Source organism: Coregonus clupeaformis, chromosome 15 (genome assembly GCF_020615455.1).
Source record: "Coregonus clupeaformis isolate EN_2021a chromosome 15, ASM2061545v1, whole genome shotgun sequence".
In the NCBI taxonomy this organism is placed as follows: Eukaryota; Metazoa; Chordata; class Actinopteri; order Salmoniformes; family Salmonidae; genus Coregonus; species Coregonus clupeaformis.
Genome location: NC_059206.1, coordinates 61674874 through 61698303, shown reverse-complemented (window position 1 = coordinate 61698303; position 23430 = coordinate 61674874). Strand labels below are relative to the sequence as shown.

General features: G+C 44.7%; 1 protein-coding gene across 1 annotated transcript in view; it reads left to right on the top strand.

Moving 5' to 3' along the window:
• The window catches only part of LOC121572477, a 50865-nt gene that overhangs the window by 3564 nt on the left and 23871 nt on the right, over positions 1 to 23430 (top strand). Inside the window, exon 2 of the mRNA XM_045225463.1 lies at positions 2551 to 2940. Coding sequence (XP_045081398.1) covers positions 2551 to 2940 — 390 coding nt within the window. The remainder of the gene's footprint in view (positions 1 to 2550; positions 2941 to 23430) is intronic.

The following is a 23430-nucleotide window of genomic DNA, read 5'->3' as shown; positions in this document are numbered from 1 at the left end:
CACAATAACAACACTATGCTATAGACCTACTCTACTCTCTCTATACCCCTCCCCCCCACAATAACAACACAATACTATAGACCTACTCTCCTCTCTCTCTATACCCTCCCCCCCACAATAACAACACTATACTATAGACCTACTCTACTCTCTCTATACTCCCCCACAATAACAACACTATACTATAGACCTACTCTACTCTCTCTATATCCCCCCACAATAACAACACTATACTATAGACCTACTCTCCTCTCTCTCTATACTCCCCCACAATAACAATACTATGCTATAGACCTACTCTCCTCTCTCACTATACCCCCCCCACAATAACAACACTATGCTATAGACCTACTCTACTCTCTCTATACCCCTCCCCCACAATAACAACACAATACTATAGACCTACTCTCCTCTCTCTCTATACCCTCCCCCCACAATAACAACACTATACTATAGACCTACTCTACTCTCTCTATACTCCCCCACAATAACAACACTATACTATAGACCTACTCTACTCTCTCTATATCCCCCCACAATAACAACACTATACTATAGACCTACTCTCCTCTCTCTCTATACTCCCCCCACAATAACAATACTATGCTATAGACCTACTCTCCTCTCTCTATACCCCCCACAATAACAACACTATACTATAGACCTACTCTCCTCTCTCTCTCATACCCCCCCCCACAATAACAACACTACACTATAGACCTACTCTCCTCTCTCTATACCCCCCCACAATAACAACACTATACTATAGACCTACTCTCCTCTCTCACTATACCCCCCCACAATAACAACACTATACTATAGACCTACTCTCCTCTCTCTCTATACCCTCCCCCGACAATAACAACACTATACTATAGACCTACTCTCCTCTCTCACTATACCCTCCCCCCACAATAACAACACTATACTATAGACCTACTCTACTCTCTCTATACTCCCCCACAATAACAACACTATACTATAGACCTACTCTACTCTCTCTATATCCCCCCCCCACAATAACAACATTATACTATAGACCTACTCTCCTCTCTCTCTATATCCCCCCCACAATAACAACACTACACTATAGACCTATTCTCCTCTCTCCCCCCCCCCCCTCCCCCCTTACACAATAACAACACTATACTATAGACTTACTCTCCAGATGGTTTACATAACTTTCCCATTTCCTTATCTCTGCTACTGCATGGCAAACGATACCGGAACGCCAAGTCTGGGACCAAAAGGCTCTGAACAGCTTCTACCCCCAATCCATAAGACTGCTGAACAGTTAATCAAATATCTACCCTGGTTATTTGCATTGACCCCTTTTTTATTTTCACTGAATCTCTTGCACCGGCTCTATGCACACTCACTGGACTATACCCACACACTCACACATACTACATTGACACTGCAACACACACAAAACACACACATGCATGTTGACGCCACACACACACACACACACACACACACATCGTTATCTATCCTGATTGCCTAGTCACTTTTATCCCTACTTACATGTACTGTACATATTACCTCAATCACCTCCACTACCTCGTACCCCTGCACGTTGACTCAGTACTGGTACTTCTTGTATATAGTCTCGTTATTGTTATTTTATAGTGTTACTCTTTCCTTTTTTGCACATTTTTCTTACTGTTTAACTCTGCATTGTTGGGAAAAGGCTCGTAAGTAGGCATTTCACGGTAAAAGTCTACACCTTTTGTATTCGGCACATGTGACAAGTACAATTTGATTTGATTGCCACAGTCTTGTAGCAATCATGGTTTTAGGATTGTGTTCTATTGAGAGGAAAGTATGACATGTACTTCAGTGGTGTGTTGTGTGGATTCTGTCCAATCATCTGGAACAGATTGGGAGTGGACCCCTTCAACATGTTTCCCAAATGCTTAGACAAGAGGAAAGCCTCTCCTGAGTTCTGGACTGAAATATTGTTTATGTTATGTTTTTCTAATAAACAGAGATGACATACTTTAGGAACCTAGTGATCTTCTATAGGCCTCTATGTTTTATTCAGTGATGGTGCTGCATGCATTATGGAATGTTACATAATGTATCAGACTTGATCGTTATGTGGAGTTTTGAATCACTGCTGGCAATTGGTATGGGCCGGGGCCAGGCGAAAGGCAGGGCCCATGCAATGCAGACGCTGCACATTTTGGTCAGCTGCAGCCTTAGGGCTTTCACAGATCTACTTTGCAGTCTGAATGGGGAGTCTACGGAGGGTAGTCGTCCTGCGTTTGCATTTGAAGTAGATTTTTTAGCATACTTCAGACTACGACGGCGGATGACTATGAATTTGGCCAAACTTCGTTGATAAAATAATCACACGTATACCAACGCGTAGGAAACCATATTACAAATTTTTTTTTCAAAATCCTTAGTCCAAAATGACGAATGTTTTTTGTTTTTAACCTAATTTATGCGAGGATGAAGAATGCATGTAGAATCGACTAGAGCGAACTAGGTTTCGCCGCGGAGTGTTACTGGGTTGAACAGTGTGCGGTAATCTCTGAGCAGGAGCTCGTCAGCGCTGAAACTGGGAGATACAAATCAACTTTGTTTGTGCAGCCTACGTGTGCATTTAACAAAGTCGTTGTTCAAGCGCCCACTTCATTTTGTCCTTTGGATAGTTGTAGAAAATATTTACGTCTGTATCTTGCGAAACCTAGGACCACAGTACTGGAAGGACTTTACTGACCTCAATATGTCAATTCTGCCTTTTACTCCCCCCATTGTGAAAAGGCTTTTGGGTTGGAAAAAAGGCGAACAGAACGGACAAGAGGAGAAATGGTGTGAAAAAGCAGTGAAAAGCCTGGTGAAGAAGTTGAAGAAAACAGGGCAACTGGATGAATTGGAAAAAGCCATCACAACCCAGAATATCAACACGAAATGCATTACCATACCGAGGTAAGCGACTATAAGCATGCATTGCAATGTTTGTGAGCAAGAAGTAGAATCGATTGAATGTGACAGATTTCAAATACAAAGCTGGCTAGTTAGGTTGGACTTTCCAGTTGTTGCTTTCCCTTCCTCGCAAACAATTTGATATTGTAGCCAGTGAATATATCTCATTCAAGAATAGTTTGGCTTTTGAGCGTTTGGGCATCCTGCACAAACCATAGGTAGGTAACTAGCCAGCTAACGTTAGCTAGCTAGCTAACTGAGCAAGTTAGACAGTGAGCTGCCTCTTGTCTGCATCATTAGCAATCATAGTACAGTAAACATAGCTAGCTAGCAAATGTAGCTAGCTAGCGAGTGTTTAATGTTTTGAGGGTTGTCAATGTTTGTTTTCAACAATCATCATTGCATGCCACTTTTGTTGCACAACGAATAATAGTTCACTGTCCTAGCTATCAAACTACACACTCCGACGGTAGATATATATGATACAGAAAACGAGGCGAATCTGCATAGTGCAATAGACAGCTGTAAAATTCAAAACACAAATGGGTGACGAAGTTATATAATTTGGCCTTAATCTGGGGCGCTTTCTACTAGGGTGGTGCGTAGGCGAGACTGAATCATCGTTTTCGCCATGCTGTGCAATACATCCACTGCTGTCTTGACATATTTCAACCCCTACAGTACCCAAACGTACTCTCCTTAAAACCATCAATTAGGCCTAGCCTAGTTCTTCAGCTGCACAGCTGCATCCTTTAATGCTGAAAAGCTAGCATCTATTTACACCTCCTTGTCAGCTCAGTCAATCTGATGTTTGTAAACTCAATCCATGTTTATTGTTCAGAGCTTTCATGTCCTTCAGTATACAGTATCGATGTTTTGTTTATTTGCAGCCACGCTAATATGTAATGCTAAAGTTTGGGCAACTTCTGTGACCCTGCTGCAGTCACTGTTGTTATTTCAGCATCTCACAACAAAGCAGACCTGTGTTTGGCTGAAACTGTCATCCATGACAGTGACGTTGTCCTTTGAGTTTCAGCAGTTAATACACACGTTTTTCTTATGTCTACAACAAAATAACATCTCACATCTTTATCAATGAATAGGCCTTCAAAATCCCATCTCCACTATTGTTTGACATGGACTGTGTGTTAGCAAGCTGTGGGGGGTGTGTGGGCAGAAGTAGGATACATTTAGAGCTAATCAGGCACTCCCACATTCTTGTTTGACCATCACAAGTGTTGTGCATTCTTCAGTCAATTGAATATCCTCTTAGCCAGGCTTGTAGCGCTGAAGATATCTGCCCCGGAAGTATAATATGCTAATATCTCCCTAATACCCTGGCTGTAGTGCAGGTTGTCCATAAGCCCTTGTCACAGACCAGTTTCATATACCCACTCCTTATAGTCAATGCTGGGACTGGAATGGGGAAAGCTGATCCTAGAGCAGTGCTTAGGGGACAACCTGTCCCTGAATAACGCCCCTCATTTCCCAGCAGGCCTGTTCCTATTTATTCCCCTGTGGTGGGGCTGACAGCAGCTGCTTGCTCAGGCCTGTCGAGGGGGTCATGGGGAGCTCTCCTGGCTGACACATTCATTCCCCAGCGCCTCATCATCACTATCATCACAGCTGATGAGCTAGCTAAGCTACGGTAACGCACCAGGATCTCTGTACTGTGCACCGGGTTTCACTCAGTCACAGCTGGCTTGATAGAGCTGATGGTGGTGGACTTGTATGGAACAATAACATGTGTAGCCTATAGGACAGGTGTTTGTGGGGAGACCCTAGTTGACAAATGAGAATGACAAAATACCTGTAATATGTTGTCACATTGTTACGTTCAATTGAGAATTGACCTCCCAGTAAATAGGCCTACTTTTAATCATTTACTTTGAGCAGTGGTCATTACCCACTTAGGCTTTCTGTTGTTACAGTAGGGCAGTTCCATGCCCGATTGGGCAAAAATATATTTATGGTGTTTTGGATCCTTCTGAGATTAAATCCATCGAAAGGTCCTTTGGGGAAGGGTGTTTGACATTGGGGGAAGTCTAATATATGGGATTGCCCAGTAACACAGGCACCAGTCATCAGATCAAGGTACTTACTCACTGATCTAGACCCCAAATCCTAAAGCTGAGGAAGTTGAGCAACTGACCTACCTGATCTAGACCCCAAATCCTAAACCTGAGGAAGTTGAGCAACTGACCTGATCTAAATGAAGCACAATTATTTCAGATTGAAATGGGAGCTGCGTAAAACACTAATGCCTCGGTGCCCAGTATGGATTTAGAGGCCCTGAGTTGTTAGATAACGTTTCAAATGGGTTTAACAGCAGCAATCTCCTCTAAGAAGCCGTGCAATCAGAGAGAAGTAGAACCTATTACATTTACGTCATTTAGCAGACGCTCTTATCCAGAGCGACTTACAGTTAGTGAATGCATACATTTTTTCCTACCCCCTGTGGGAATCGAACCCACAACCCTGGCGTTACAAACGCCATGCTCTATCAACTGAGCTACATCCCTGCCGGACATTCCCTCCCCTACCCTGGACGACGCTGGGCCAATTGCGTGCCGCCCCATGAGTCTCATGCTGGCGGCGTGAGCCGTGGTGTGTCATGGAGCAGTTTTAGGCCTCATGATTTTCTTTCCTCCTTGTCCAAACATCCAATTCATGATTTGTTTGTTTGGAAACCAGTAGTCTTATTTCCTGTTACATTTTTTATTTTCTGAAATGTTGTGCAAAAATGGCAGTTCTCTACCCAGAGTGTGTTCTTATTTTGTGGTGCAAAGCTATTGCTCTTAGCCTCTTTACACCTTTGTGGTTTTGACAGTCATTTTTCCTTTTTAAACAATGGGTAGCTCCGAGAAACCAGGGCTCTGGGCCAAATTTATGTCTTAGTCATTCTGCGGTGTGCACTTATTGCTTGGTGACGTCTCGCTCTCACTCTCTCGCCTGAGCAATGCTGATGGCACTGGCAGGAACTTCGGTATGAGAGGCCTGTTAGAGGCCCACTTCCGCCTAAAACAAACATTCTCACATCTGTCAAGTCATTTTAAGAGTGACTTTCTCAGAGACTGTCGAGGCGGCTGTTAAGTGAACGAGTCTGCGCTGTTTGAGGGAGGAAGAAGAGTAATGTGCTCTCCGTGTCGTTAAACTTGGTTTAGTGAACTCTAGGCTAGGTGAGTTCTGTGACACGTGTGGGGTTCGTAAAGCAAAACGGACAACACCATCGTTTTCACGGGAGTCTCCCCTTTCCATAGTGGGGTCATATTAGTTTGTATCGCAAACGGTCCGGACGCTACAGACAGAAGTTGGCACATCGGCAGTACCGACTTCAGACTAGTCCCGTGGGGCTTGTGGGGGTCTTGGAGCAAAATGGAGACCACCATGGTGTTCCTGAGAGGCTCGTCATAGTGGTCATATTAGTTATTAGGCCAAACCTTTCGGTCGCTACAGACGTTTTCCTGAGAAGACCGATTTTCGGTATGTCTCCTGGACTGACAAATAGCGCTGTATTTCTGCCACTTTCCACCACAGATGTGGAAGGCCGACATTGGTGGATTGAGACGCAGCCCATGCAAACAAAACCGACATGCCTAGCTTAAACTGACAGATTTTGATGGGGATGTTTTTATTATGTTAATTAGATTGTTGCATCAACACTCTTAAGGATTAGGAGGAAGACAGTCCCAGAGTCAATCCAATCACAGCGGCTGTGAATTCAATACATTCAAATGAATAAAATGTAATAAAATTGACCAATCCTATTTGAAAATTAGGAGCAATCGTCAATTAGTTTCATGAGTTGACTGGATTTGAACTGGTCTTCCCTCTTGACCAATCCCAATCTGTAGGTTTTTACTGTGGTGCGGAGCTGAGAGGGCAGAACTGCAACAGACTGCACAGAATTCTCCAGCTCGCTCGCTCACCCCCTCTCACTCTTGGTTCGGGGCCAGGACCCGGGAGTAGCAGCCTCTCTTGTCCACACACGTCCGTCTGGCTGCAGTCTGGGGCCGCCGACTCACACTGCAGCATGTTTGAGCAGGAGAAAGACAGTACCTGAGTTTGTGTCTGGATCAAGTGCCATTCTGTGACTTTGGCTAATATGCCTTATTTTTTTAGCCGTGGTAGCGAGTATCGCGAATTGTTACTTAACCTGCTATCGGTATCAAAGTCAGAATTCTGGGATTGTGACAACACTAAGGGAAAGAGACAGGAGAGAGAGCAGGAGGGAGGGGGAGAGAGGGGGAGCAGGAAGAAGAGAGGGGGAGGGAGGGAGGGAGAGGGGGTGGAACTTGAGCTGATAACAAAATGATTAAACAGATTTGTTTTCCCACCACAAGTGGTCTACGGTGCCGTTGTACATCAATAAAAGCGTGTGTGCTGGTGTCTACTAGATAAAGTATGGAATGATTAATAAACTGGCCTAGTTGCGATTCAGAAAATATTTAAGAATGCATTATACCACCGAAGTGACTTACAGGGAAATGTAAACCATGTACGCACGCACACACTAAGGTTATTATAGTAAACTGAAACTGAAACTAAAACCAATCATACATTTTTTTGTAGTAAACTGAAATAAAATAATGAACATCCCCGTTTTTAAAAACTCTAACTATACTGAAACTTATCTTTGACTCCACAAGTAGAACAAAAATAAAATATAAACCATCATGAATTATGTTCATCTAAAACATTTTTATCTTCTACAAATCTAATGGGAGTTTCAGTGGGGTTTTCAAGCTACTGAATGTGGTGGGTAAATGAGGAGATGGCGATGTTTCAAAAAGGGCCAGCTTGAGCATCACTATTCCTAGCTATCACTAGGTAACGGAAAAAATCGCCTGGGTAGCTAACTTGATTCTTCTTACACGTACTACTAAAGTTAAAATTGTGGCTGCAGATCTGACTTTTCTGGACTCTTCCCGACAGCTAAAGGTCCCGACTCTTCTGAGCATGTGCGGGATTCTCTACTTAACGCAGTCTCTACTTTAGTCGTAGAGAACAGGCTACCATGGCGAATGGTGCTCCTTTAATGAAGTTAGATCAAAGCTGAATCAAAGTCTGCAAGATCACATAATGATAGTATTCTACATTACAGATATTATTATTATTATTATTTGTGGGGTGCTTATATTTGTCCTGTTACACACAAGTGTGTAATGGAAAAGTGTTTCTTGCAACTCCTAACTCCCCCTGAGACACCCACAGGAAGTGGGGTCATGGCCAGTGTCACCGTTGTACAGCGCCACTGGAGCAATTAGGATTAAGTGCCTTGCTCAAGGGCACAGCGACAGATTTCTCACCTCGTTGGCTCCGGCATTCAAACCAGTGGCCTTTCGGTTACTGGCCCAACGCTACCTGCCGCCCCTGCCAATATAATAGCATAGTATAACGTTACTGTAAGACAAAAAAACACCACCTCATCTTTTATTTTTAGGTATTTTACCTCCTTTTTCTCCCCAGTGTCGTGGTATTCTATTGGTAGTTACAGTCTTGTCCAATCGCCGCAACTCCCGTACGGACACGGGAGAGGCGAAGATCGAGAGTCGCGCGTCCTCCAAAACACAACCCAACTGAGACGCACTGCTTCTTGACACAGTGCCCGCTTAACCCGGGAAGCCAGCTGCACCAATGTGCCGGAGGAAACACCGTACACCTGGCGACCGAGTCAGCGTGCACTGCGCCCGGCCCGCCACAGGAGTCGCTAGTGCGCGATGGGACAAGAACATCCCTGCCGGCCAAACCCTCCCCTACCCTGGACGATGCTGGGCAAATTGTGCACCGCCCCATGGGTCTCCCTATCAAGGCCGGCTGCGACAGAGCCTGGAATCGAACCAGGATCTCTAGTGGCACAGCTAGCACTGCGATGCAGTGCACACCACCTCATTTCTAATGACATTTCAGGATGATTGTGCGAACGGTCGCATTTTTCTGTCATGTGGCCATAACTCAACAATGTGACAGTAGGCAAAATATGTGTTTTGATTGAAACTAAACACAGGTAGCTTATGCTGCAGTTTGTTGACACCATCTGCTCAAAGATTGGCTCACTATACATCATTCAAAACACTGTATCACTCAAGAAGATCTAAATTAATATTCCCATGAAACTGATAGAGATCACATGGTTAGCATGCAGATGCTGCATGGACGGACGTTTCACCGGTAAAACGGGAAGAATTATCATTCACGGTTGACAGTGAGAAATGTGAAGGGAGGTTGACCACAAACGTGTGTGCATAACGTAGAGATAAAGAAACAGTGACTGGGAAAAGGAATCCAGGGGGGCGGGACGGGACGTTTACCTACGGCTCCGCAGCCTCTGGCAAGTTAAAAAGCATTGGATTGGCGTAAGCATGGGCGAGAGTTTCATTCCACCAAGTCACATTGAGCTTGACTTTATAATTTGAACCGAACTTGACCCACCACCTTATATATTACTGCCCCCCCCCCCATTGCAAGAAGTGACATCCCCAAAAAACATTATACAACACAAATGTCTCTTAGCCTCCCACGCATGCTTTCTGTCCCTAACACTAAAACGAAATAATATAAAAAAGTGGCAGCAGCAGTAGTAGTAGTGGTGGTGGTGGTAGATAGTGGTCAGGCCAAGGCAAAGCATGGTAGAGTAGAGCTTTCTCTGTTCCTCTCCCCCACAGATAGTGGTCAGGATAGAGCTGTCTCTGTTCCTCTCCCCCACAGATAGTGGTCAGGGTAGAGCTGTCTCTCACTAATATAACCTAACCCCTGCCTCCACACAGAGCAGCAGTTGCTAACCAACCAGCAGCCCACACCCTCCCCAAGGCCCCGGCAACCAGCCGCAGCACATTCCTCTGGGCTGACTAACCACGCCTCACACACACACAGCATAAGGACACACACACACACACACACACACACACACACACAGCACATGGAGGAAGCGTGCCACGACCGGACCTGGCACAGCTCTCACACACACACACACACACACAATACCCAGGATGCTCTCTGTGCGTGGACACAGAGAAGCAGTCAACAAGCCAAAAATGCAGAGGGCCCGGTGCCCACATACACTGGGGAATCCTCACACAAAGCACTCCTGGTTCTGGAGGAATGAGGTATGGCGATGGTACCAGGCAGAGCAGACGGACTTCACTGTGTCCATCTGTACCCATCTGCCAAGACTACACACACACACACACACACACACACACACACAGACACACACAGACACACACACAGAGACGCCGAAGGAACAGAAAGAGAGACGTCTCAGACAGCAGTATCCCCTTTCAGACAAATCAAACAATGCGTTCAGTTCAGCTCCCAGTCCAGTGGTGAATACAGCACAGAGATGCGAGACGCAGACAGACAAACTCTAGGTGAACCAGAGTGTATCACATAACTAGAGAACAATACAGTCTGGACTGTGACTCAGTTAAATGCTTTGAAATGCAGCGTGTCTATGTGTGTGTGTGTGTCTGTAAAGCTGTGTGTGTAAAGGTATGTGTGTGTGGGAGGAAGACTGGGGACATTTTGATGGCTCTGAAGGGTCTGTCCCAGACAGATTGAGATTAAACACCTTTTGTTGAGTGTCAACCAACAAGTGTCTCGGCTTTTGTTTTTTTCATGTTTATTTTTAGTTGCAGTGCCAAGGCTAGTGTTTCGTTGTCAATACTAGGCTAAGCAGGAAGCAAAGGTCCTAAAGCAACACCCAGGGTGGTCACAATCTGCAACACCTTTATCAGTTGAAATCAAATTAAGCACAACATATTTGGGTCCAGTCTAGGTCCTCCCTGCCTGTCTAATGGTTGAGCCTTTTAACTTGCACATTCACTTCGTTTTTCAAGTCTTGCATCTTGGCTGAACGAACAATGGCCCTTTTCCCCATGTGTTTGATGTTGGCGTTGAGACCTTCCCAGACACAGGCGGGCACACAAACACTGTCTCTACTCTGCTACACTGCTGTGCTCAGTGGAACAGGATGTGTTTGCCTGCTGTTTTGAGGTGAGAGGAAATATCTAACTAGCTAGCAGGTGAATGACTGCCAGGCCAGGTGCACACACGCATAGGACTTTCCCCAGACAGGGAAGCAACACTGTAAAGGTAACAGGGAAGCAACACTGTAAAGGTAACAGGGAAGCAACACTGTAAAGGTAACAGGGAAGCAACACTGTAAAGGTAACAGGGAAGCAACGCTGTAAAGGTAACAGGGAAGCAACGCTGTAAAGGTAACAGGGAAGCAACGCTGTAAAGGTAACAGGGAAGCAACGCTGTAAAGGTAACAGGGAAGCAACGCTGTAAAGGTAACAGGGAAGCAACGCTGTAAAGGTAACAGGGAAGCAACGCTGTAAAGGTAACAGGGAAGCAACGCTGTAAAGGTAACAGGGAAGCAACGCTGTAAAGGTAACAGGGAAGCAACGCTGTAAAGGTAACAGGGAAGCAACGCTGTAAAGGTAACAGGGAAGCAACGCTGTAAAGGTAACAGGGAAGCAACGCTGTAAAGGTAGAGTCAGTGAGCGTTTGGTATCATGTAGGCCTTCTCCCCCCCATATCACTGACAACTCAAGCATACTCAGATGGAGTTTAGAAACCTTTTCTCCACAGGTTAAAAAATGTTTTTTAAAAAGCCATCTTGCTGGTTAGTGTTTTGCTTGCTGATGCAGTGTCATTTACCAGGCTACCACTGACTGCATCCAGATTGGACGCTTTGGCTGGCCACAAGCTTTTATGACGGGACACACAATGCTTGGAGGGTGGAGAGGAGGAGAGGGGAAGTAGTCGGGGCAGGGGGACAGACGGAGGGAGGGGGGTGGGGGGCAGCAGACACTCTGAGCCGCCCTGAGCTATTGAGACTGTCTGTCATTCTTTACCCCCCTTTTGTCCAACAATCTCTCCTCTCTCTCTCTCCCTCTCCTCTCCTCTTCTCTCCTCTCTCTCTCTCTCTCTCATGTCTGTATAAGGAGATGGCCATTCTGTTATTGCGGTGTCTGTAGTTGTTTCTGACATTAGCCAGGCAAGGTCGTCTTTGTTGTGCTGCTAAACTGTAGTTGGTCGTTATGACGGCGCAGAAATAGCATAAACATTCTAACTAGATTCTATATCAAAGCATAGCCTATAGGCTAGACCAACCAATAAACTGTAATTCATACATTTTAAATATCTTAAATATGTACAATGATGAAGCCTAATGGATGTTTTTCTTCCAGTCAAACTTCCTTTTGACTCACTGCAGTAGTGCGCTGAGTGAGCTGAAGGATTCTGTGGCCAAAGTTTTTGTCTTGGTCCACAGAGGGGTGTGTGTTCAGTGGCGCTTGGAGCCTCGAACCGTAGCCTGTCTGTGTGCGACTGTTCGTGCCTCAGTGTTTGTTTTGCCCCCTCAGATTAGTGCTGCTCAGCCTGGGTCCGTCGGATTCTCTGATATGAGGCAGACACACGCACACACACACACACACACCCCACCAACCCCTAAATCTGGGAACCCCCGCTCACACACACACAACCCCTAACCCCTCCACCCCAGCAGCAGCTGTACCAACCCCCAAATCTGGGCCCTTTCCTTCTGCTTACTACACAAACATACACAACACACACAACAGCAGGCGACGTGGGGTGCAGGTCTCCCATCCCCTGCAGGGTTGAGAGGGGCTCAGGGTCAGCCTCTGTGTTGGAGAGCCACAATACCATTCACCCAGTTCCCCCAAGGCAAAATCAATAGTTGTTTTCCCTTTTCACATCAGTTCTGCCCAGTTCTACACCTACATTTAAATGCGTCTACCATGTCCACATTGTAAATGGATTTCCTTTTGTCCCCCCCCCCTATATTCAAATGCCTGAATGTATTCTGCAAACGGTGGAACAGGCTAAATCTGATAACACAACAACTTGATGACAGTAGCCAACTACTGTAGCTATCTAGCCAGCTAACCTCTGTAACTAGCAAGCTAGCTAGCAAAGCTAAAGGGATTGCAAACAGGTTAGCATAACTCTAGTCAAACAAACCGTTTTTTCCTAATAAGCTAGCCAGCTAGCATTTCTGAAGTCAGCAAACACGTTCCTCACACGGTGCCTTTCGCTCCCAGAACACACGTTTTCTGGAGACTTGTGGGCGAAGTGCTGATGACGTCGCCCACTGTATGCGCTTTCGACTGAGGAGAAGTCCGCACACAAATGCATCCCTGACCAGCTCCTAAAGTGGTCAGACAGATCTGAACACAATGTGACTTTTGTGTTCTGATAGCAGAAGCCACATGTAAGTGTCAGGTGTAGACCGGGCTATGCTGTAGTGTTGCATGGGCCTAGCGCTATGGGAATCGGACTGCTGTGGGGCTAAACATGAATAACCATGCTCCGTTAGCTAGGCCTAGTGACTCACCGCTTCTCACTAGTTTTCCCCCCTAGATACACTCTAGATAGGGTTTTGAAAGTAGGATGGTGGATGGTCATGTTATTGTTTACCCAGTTTCTGTCACTGAAATGTTATATTAGTTTTGTATTTGGTCTGTTTGGGGTCAGTCTGTCCCCCAGTGCGGGAGTGCTGAGAGTGTCAGTCAGTGTAACTAGCCTCAGTTACACACAGCCATACCGAGGTCTTGGCACTAACTGCTCTGCTGGCCTGGATCCTTGGAGGGTACTAACTGCTCTGCTGGCCTGGATCCTTGGAGGGTACTAACTGCTCTGCTGGCCTGGATCCTTGGAGGGTACTCCGGATCCCTCCTGAACCCATTTGGTGTTTTCCGTTCCCCAGCACCCCATCCATCTCTCATGTCTTGTCAGGGTGTAGCCCACCAGCACCAGGGCAGGGCATACAGGGCCAAAGCCATTCCTCCACACCCACCCTGGAACATATTTGAAACACAACGCGCTCCACGTACTCATAAAGCATATTTGAAGAGTGTGAGGACGTCTGGGGCTCGGTATGGCCCCTCCAACAACATGGGAGTTCAGTGGAAAATGTCCAAAGAGTTGGTCGGGGCTGGTGGCATGTTACGAATGGCTGGGGGGTTGTTCTAGGCAACGTTTCACTCACTTCTATCTCTGTGGTAAATCTCTTGAACAGTGACTCAGTGGCTCTATATGAAGTTGTTGGTGTTTTGTCTAGGGCTTGTTGTGTGGTCCCTCCCTCCCTGGACTGTGAAAGTGGATTCCCTCATGTTAGAACAGCCAATGAAATCTGCGTCTGAATCTGTGTGTTTCCTGGACCTGACCAGAAAGCCGTTGCGGGGGGTGCAGTGATGAGAGAAGTGTCCCAGTGAGGGAATGTGAATGGGCAATTCCAAGGTAACGGAATTACCATAGAGACTCAGATTTGTCCACTTTTTTTAAAATGTATGCCAAACAAAAACCTATTGATTTTCAAAGTTTAACAAACCATACAACTCTACTTTTAACAATTTAACATAGTAAATAAAACTAAAAACATTTACTGGAAATTACGGTAAAATCTCCCTCAGGTTTATTCTGTTACCAAACGTTGTATCTGCACAGTTCTGCTGTAAATGGTTTTTTTTTGCCACACGCCGTAATAGTTTTGGGGAATAGGATGTTTTCGTCTGTTCAGTGTCTAAACCCCCAGTCTAAACCCCCAGTCTAAACCCCCAGTCTAAACCCCCAGTCTAAACCCCAAAGGCATACATCCACTGTAGAGCATGGGCCTGAGACGCATACCAGTTACATCACCTCAGCCCAGTCTGCACACACACACACACACACACACACACACACACACACACACACACACCAAACCTGGGTTTCAAATACTATTTCAGGTATTTCAATTACTTTTCAATACATTTCAAAACAATTATTCAGATAACCTTTTAGTTGAAAAAAAAAAACAAGTAGTTGAATATTAGAATGTATTTGATACACTTGGAAAGTATTTGAAAATACTGCACTGACTCAAATACACTCCCATGCATTCAACCTAGGTATTTGAAAATACCTTAAAATACCAATAACCATTCAAATGGCCTACTCAAATAAAAGTACTTGTTTTGGGCTGTTTATTAGAAAATATCAAATACACAGAAACAAGGATTTAAATAACAAATACTCAAATACACGTCTTTGAACCTAGCTCTGACACACACACACACACACACACACTATTGTATTGCTATCCTTGTGGGGACCAAATCATTGATTCCTATCCAAAATCCTAAGCCTAACCCCTAACGTTAAAACTATACCTAACCCTAACTCCTAAACCTACCCATAACCCAGAACTTACAACCCATATCCTACCCATAACCCTAATTGTAACCCTAACCTAAGCCTAAAATAGCATTTTTCCTCGTGGGGACTGGTAAAATGTACCCACTTATATATTAAACACTGAATATTCAGTGTTTTACTATCCTTGTGAGGACTTCTGGTGCCCACAAGGATAGTTAAACACACGCACACACACACACACACGAGAGAGTGAGCTGAGCTAACCCAGCCCCCCATTAACCTTAATTCTTTATGATGGCCACAGGACTCACTGATGTGCAAAGCCCCAGGAAATGGCTGCTCGTTTACGGGCTGTGGCAACAGCAACCCACTGACTCCTTTTCAGCCAATCGGGGCTCATAAAAAGGGACCTTGCCCTGTGACACGCACTGTGTGAAATTACTTTTTGTTTAATAAGAACCGGAGGATGTGTTTGTGAGTAGGACCGAGAGCTCGTCTGGATAGAGAGAACTGAATGCTCTGTGTGACATAATGCGATTTCTGATTAGGGACTGTATGTTGCAGATTTGCTGCTGGTTTTCATGGTTTAATTCTTTAGTTTGGTTTAAGGCGACATCGTTGAATCCCAACCCCCCACACACACACACCCATCCTCCTCCACCACACACAGGAGGATTCTGATTTTAACATCACCCCCTCCCCTTTCTCAAACTGCCAAGATGGGGAAAAGCTGCTTTGAAATATTAAAGGCCATGATGTTTTCCCCTCCGGAGGCACAGTAGTTGGCTGACACTGACACACACACGCTAACACACACACACACACACTCACAGAGAGTCTGTCTGAGTTCCACTGGAGGCTCCTCCAATCACATTACAGCATGGAGCGGTGGTACGGTGAGATCATTGGTTAGCCGGCCAGACTCCTCGTTGCTCCACTGAGACTCTCTCCTGCTGACGGAAAGGCTTCTAAAGCGCTTAGTGGGGGACCAGGTTGAACCCTAACGGGGGAAAAACATCACCAGATTCACAGGGAATATATTACATAGGATGACGAAACAATACTCCAAGCCGCAGCTCCATACTACAGTGCATTCGGAAAGTATTCAGACCCCTTAACTTTTTCCACATTTACAGCCTTATTCTAAAATGGATTAAATTACATTTGTTTTCCTCATCAATCTACACACTACCTCATAATGACAAAGTGAAAACAGGTTTTTAGAAATTTTTGCAAATGTATAAAAAATTGAAAGCAGGAAAATCTTAAGTATTCGGACCCTTTGCTATGAGACTCGAAATTGAGCTCCGGTGCATCCTGTTTCCATTGATCATCCTTGAGATGTTTCTACAACTTTATTGGAGTCCACCTGTGGTAAATTCAATTGATTGGACATGATTTGGAAAGGCACACACCTGTCTAATATAAGAGCAAAAACCAAGCCATGAGGTCGAAGGATGTGTCCATAGAGCTCCGAGACAGGATTATGTCAAGGCACAGATCTGGGGAAGGGTACCAAAAATGTCTGCAGCATTGAAGGTCCCCAAGAACACAGTGGCCTCCATCATTCTTAAATGGAAGAAGTTTGGAACCACCTAGACTCTTCCTAGAGCTGGCCACCCGGCCAAACTGAGTAATCGGGGGAGAAGGGCCTTGGTCAGGGAGGTGGTCACTCTGACAAAGCTCCAGAGTTCCTCTGTGGAGATGGGAGAACCTTACAGAAGGACAACCATCTCTGCAGCACTCCACCAATCAGGCCTTTATGGTAGAGTGGCCAGACGGAAGCCACTCCTCAGTAAAATGCGCATGACAGCCCGCTTGGAGTTTGCCAAAGGGCACCTAAAGACTCACAGACCATGAGAAATAAGATTCTCTGGCCAAGCGTCATGTCTGGTGGAAACTTGCACCATCCCTACGGTGAAGCATGGTGGTGGCAGCATCATGCTGTGGGGATGTTTTTCAGCGTCAGGGACTGGGAGACTAGTCAGGATCGAGGGAAAGATGAACAGAGCAAAGTACAGAGAGATCCTTGATGAAAACCTGCTCCAGAGCGCTCAGGACCTCAGACTGGGGCAAAGGTTCACCTTCCAACTGGACTACAACCCTAAGCACACAGCCAAGACAACGCAGGAGTGGCTTCGGGACAAGTCTCTGAATGTCCTTGGGTGGTCCAGCCAGAGCCCGGACTTGAACCAGATCGAACATCTCTGGAGAGACCTGAAAATAGCTGTGCAGCAACACTCCCCATCTAACCTGACAGAGCTTGAGAGGCTCTGCAGAGAAGAATGGGAGAAACTCCCCAAATACAGGTGTGCCAAGTTTGTAGCGTCATACCCAAGAAGACTCTATGCTGTAATCGCTGCCAAAGGTGCTTCAACAAAACACTGAGTAAAGGGTTGTAAATAGTTATGTCAATGTCATATTTCAGCTTTTTATTTTTAATAAATTTGTTAACATTTCAAAAAACCCATTTTTGCTTTGTTATTGTGTGTAGATTGACGGGGGGGGGCAATTGAATCCATTTTAGAATAAGGCTGTAACAAAATGTGGAAAAAGTCAAGGGTTCTGAATACTTTCCCGAAGGCACTGTACTTGTCAAACAGTGAACTGATAGTGTATACTGTTTGTTGGATTGTCATGGGGTCCATGGGTAGCTTTTGATGTGTCTTACTCATTTGTAGGATGAAGTTTGGTCCAAATCGGATGTTGGGTATTATATTTACTGAATATTATCTCAATCCTTTAAATTCACATGGCCAATTTGGTTGCAAATCAATTAGCTGAATTTCTAAAAATAAAAAATGAATAAAATGTTTCAGGAATGGCAATCTTATCTGTTTCTAACTACAGAAATAATTTCAGAACAATCTTGAGATGGTGGGTGTTGTGTCATGGCTTGCTGAAATTACATGAAACGACCGAATGTCCTCTCATTGTTTGTTTTGGACCGTCATCAGGATAATATCTCTTTACCAAGATGGTAATAATTCACGTCAGAATTTCGACCATGTAATCATAACCAGAGAATGAACAGTAAAGTAAAAAATAAAAAAAGTGAAATTCATTTGTGATGAATCGGCTTCACGTTTCCTACCCCACAGCTACAAGTTGTCATACTAATAACGCAAGCTGCAAGCCATGTATAGCTTCTTGTTTTAGACTTCCTGTCTCTGAGTTAGGGATATCATCGCCACTTATCATTAGACCAAAAAACCCTTATCACACAGCTCTGACCCACGACGATAAGGGGTTAAGCTGTGGTGGGAGTGCTATGGAGTTTGTTTTTATACGCCGTGAAGATCTCTTTCTGACTGGCCTCAAATTCTGTGAAGGAAACATTCTAATTCCATTGGTAATGGTTTGAATATTTTACATGGTTATAATGGAATAATGTTTTCAGTTCAATTCAAGAGTGCAGGCTGTTTCCCCCCACATGGCTGAGTGGTCTAAATGTTTCGTTGACAACAGATGGCCATGGGGGAAGGAATCCCTGTCGGTATTGTAACGTACTAACGGGTCTTCTGTGGCCTAGACAGCCTCCCTCTGCTACTGGGATCCTAAATCAAGGTGCATCAGTATGAGTAACCAAAAAAGTGTAAAACAAATCAAAATAATATTTTATATTTGATATTCTTCAAATAGCTACCCTTTGCCTTGATTGCAGCTTTGCACACTCTTGGCATTCTCTTAACCAGCTTCACCTGGAATGCTTTTCCAACAGTCTTGAAGGAGTTCCCACATATGTTGAGCACTCGTTGGCTGCTTTTCCTTCACTCTGCTGTCCGACTCATCCCAAACCATCTCAATTGGGATGAGGCCGGGGGGTTGTGGAGGCCAGGTCATCTGATGCAGCACTCCATCACTCTCCTTCTCGGTAAATAACCCTTACACAGCCTGGAGGTGTGTTGGGTCATTGTCCTGTTGAAAAACAAATGATAGTCCCACTAAGCCCAAACCAGATGGAATGGCGTATCGCTGCAGAATGCTGTGGTAACCATGCTGGTTAAGTGGGCCTCGAATTCTAAATAAATCAGACAGTGTCACCAGCAAAGCAGCTCCACACCATAACACCTCCTCCTCCATGCTTTATGGTGGGAACTACACATGCAGAGATCATCCGTTCACCAACACTGCGTCTCACAAAGACATTGCTGTTGGAACCAAAAATCTCTAATTTGGACTCCAGACCAAAGGACACATTTCCACCGGTCTAATGTCCATTGCTCTTGTTTCTTGGCCCAAGCAGGACTCTTCTTCTTATTGGTGTCCTTTTAGTAGTGGTTTCTTTGCAACAATTCAACCATGAAGGCCTGATTCACACAGTCCCCTCTGAACAGTTGATCTTTAGATGTGTCTGTGACTTGAACTCTGAAGCATTTATTTGGGCTGCAATTTCTGAGGCTGCTAACTCTAATGAATGTATCCTCTGCAGCAGAGGTAATGCTGGGTCTTCCATTCCTGTGGCGGTCCTCATGAGAGCCAGTTTCATCATAGCGCTTGATGGTTTTTGCGACTGCAATTGAAGAAACTTTCAAAGTTCTTGAAATGTTCCGTATTGACTGACCTTCATGTCTTAAAGCAATGATGGACTGTCGTTTCTCTTTGCTTATTTGAGCTGTACTTGCCGTAATATGGACTTTGTCTTTTACCAAATATCTTCTGTATACCCCCCCTACCTTGTCACAACACAACTGATTGGTTCAAACGCATTAAGAAGGAAAGAAATTCCACAAATTAACTTTTAAGAAGGCACGCCTGTTAATTGAAATGCATTCCAGGTGACTACCTCATGAAGCTGGTTGAGAGAATGTCAAGAGTGTGCAAAGCTGTCATCAAGGCAGAGGGTGGCTATTTGAAGAATCTCAAATATAAAATATATTTTGATTTGTTTAACACTTCTTTGGTTACTACATTATTTTTATGTGTGTTATTTCATAGTTTTGGTTTCTTCACTATTGTGTAAAAAATAGTAAAAATAAAGAAAAACCCTTGAATGAGTGTCCAAACTTTTGACTGGTAGTGTGTGTGTGTTTATTTTTATACCGTGGAGAGAACAAGTATTTGATACACTGCCGATTTTGCAGGTTTTCCTACTTACAAAGCATGTAGAGGTCTGTAATATTTATCATAGGTACACTTCAACTGTGAGAGACGGAATCTAAAACAAAAAAAATCCAGAAAATCACATTTGTATGATTTTTAAGTAATTAATTTGCATTTTATTGCATGACATAAGTATTTGATCACCTACCAACCAGTAAGAATTCCGGCTCTCACAGACCTGTTAGTTTTTCTTTAAGAAGCCCTCCTGTTCTCCACTCATTGCCTGTATTAACTGCACCTGTTTGAACTCGTTACCTGTATAAAAGACACCTGTCCACACACTCAATCAAACAGACTCCAACCTCTCCACAATGGCCAAGACCAGAGAGCTGTGGAAGGACATCAGGGATAAAATTGTAGACCTGCACAAGGCTGGGATGGGCTACAGGACAATAGGCAAGCAGCTTGGTGAGAAGGCAACAACTGTTGGTGCAATTATTAGAAAATGGAAGAAGTTCAAGATGACGGTCAATCACCCTCGGTCTGGGACTCCATGCAAGATCTCACCTCGTGGGGCATCAATGATCATGAGGAAGGTGAGGGATCAGCCCAGAACTACACGGCAGGACCTGGTCAATGACCTGAAGAGAGCTGGGTCCACAGTCTCAAAGAAAACCATTAGTAACACACTACGCCGTCATGGATTAAAATCCTGCAGCGCACGCAAGGTCCCCCTGCTCAAGCCAGCGCATGTCCAGGCCCGTCTGAAGTTTTCCAATGAACATCTGGATGATCCAGAGGAGGAATGGGAGAAGGTCATGTGGTCTGATGAGACAAAAATATAGGTTTTTGGTCTAAACTCCACTCGCCGTGTTTGGAGGAAGAAGAAGGATGAGTACAACCCCAAGAACACCATCCCAACCGTGAAGCATGGAGGTGGAAACATAATTCTTTGGGGATGCTTTTCTGCAAAGGGGACAGGACGACTGCACCGTATTGAGGGGAGGATGGATGGGGCCATGTATCGAGTCTTGGCCAACAACCTCCTTCCCTCAGTAAGAGCATGAAGATGGGTCGGGCTGGGTCCCAGCATACAACAACCTAAAACACACAGCCAGGGCAACAAGGAGTGGCTCCGTAAGAAGCATCTCAAGGTCCTGGGTGGCCTAGCCAGTGTCCAGACCTGAACCCAATAGAAAATCTTTGGAGGGACTGAAAGTCTGTATTGCCCAGCGACAGCCCCGATGAAGGATCTGGAGAAGGTCTGTAGAGAGTGGGCCAAAATCCCTGCTGCAGTGTGTGCAAATCTGGTCAAGACCTACAGGAGATGATCTCTGTAATTGCAAACAGGTTTCTGTACCAAATATTAAGTTCTGCTTTTCTGATGTATCAAATACTTATGTCATGCAATAAAATGCAAATTAATTACTTAAAAATCATACAATGTGATTTTCTGGATTTTTGTTTTAGATTCCGTCTCTCACAGTTAAAGTGTACCTATGATAAAAATTACAGACCTCTACATGCTTTGTAAGTAGGTAAACCTGCAAAATCAGCAGTGTATCAAATACTTGTTCTCCCCACTGTGTATATACAGTGAGGGGGAAAAAGTATTTGATCCCCTGCTGATTTTGTACGTTTGCCCACTGACAAAGACATGATCAGTCTATAATTTTAATGGTAGGTTTATTTGAACAGTGAGAGACAGAATAACAACAAAAAAATCCAGAAAAACACATGTCAAAAATTTTATAAATTGATTTGCATTTTAATGAGGGAAATAAGTATTTGACCCCTCTGCAAAACATGACTTAGTACTTGGTGGCAAAACCCTTGTTGGCAATCACAGAGGTCAGACGTTTCTTGTAGTTGGCCACCAGGTTTGCACACATCTCAGGAGGGATTTTGTCCCACTCCTCTTTGTAGTCTTCTCCAAGTCATTATATAGGTTTCGAGGCTGACGTTTGGCAACTCGAACCTTCAGCTCCCCTCCACAGATTTTCTATGGGATTAAGGTCTGGAGACTGGCTAGGCCACTCCAGGACCTTAATGTGCTTCTTCTTGAGCCACTCCTTTGTTGCCTTGGCCGTGTGTTTTGGGTCATTGTCATGCTGGAATACCCATCCACGACCCATTTTCAATGCCCTGGCTGAGGGAAGGAGGTTCTCACCCAAGATTTGACGGTACATGGCTCCGTCCATCGTCCCTTTGATGCAGTGAAGTTGTCCTGTCCCCTTTAGTAGAAAAACACCCCCAAAGCATAATGTTTCCCCCTCCATGTTTGACGGTGGGGATGGTGTTCTTGTGTCATAGGCAGCATTCCTCCTCCTCCAAACACGGCGAGTTGAGTTGATGCCAAAGAGCTTGATTTTGGTCTCATCTGACCCCAACACTTTCACCCAGTTCTCCTCTGAATCATTCAGATGTTCATTGGCAAACTTCAGACGGGCCTGTATATGTGCTTTCTTGAGCAGGGGGACCTTGCGGGCGCTGCAGGATTTCAGTCCTTCACGGTGTAGTGTGTTACCAATTGTTTTCTTGGTGACTGGTCCCAGCTGCCTTGAGATAATTGACAAGATCCTCCCGTGTAGTTCTGGGCTGATTCCTCACCGTTCTCATGATCATTGCAACTCCACGAGGTGAGATCTTGCATGGAGCCCCAGGCCGAGGGAAATTGAGTTACTTTGTGTTTCTTCCATTTGCGAATAATCGCACCAACTGTTGTCACCTTCTCACCAAGCTGCTTGGCGATGGTCTTGTAGCCCATTCCAGCCTTGTTGTTTGTCTACAGTCTTGTCCCTGACATCCTTGGAGAGCTCTTTGGTTTTGGCCATGGTGGAGAGTTTGGAATCTGATTGATTGATTGCTTCTGTGGACAGGTGTCTTTTATACAGGTAACAAACTGAGATTAGGAGCACTCCCTTTAAGAGTGTGCTCCTAATCTCAGCTCGTTACCTGTATAAAATACACCTGGGAGCCAGAAATCTTTCTGATTGAGAGGGGGTCTAATACTTATTTCCCTCATTAAAATGCAAATCAATTTATAACATTTTTGATGTGTTTTTCTGGATTTTTTTGTTGTTATTCTGTCTCTCACTGTTCAAATAAACCTACCATTAAAATTATAGACTGATCATTTCTTTGTCAGTGGGCAAATGTACAAAATCAGCAGGGGATCAAATACTTTTTTCCCTGATATATATATATATATTGCATTACCAAAAGTATGTGGAAACCTGCTCGTCAAAAATCATGGCCATTAATGTGGAGTTATTCCCCCCCTTT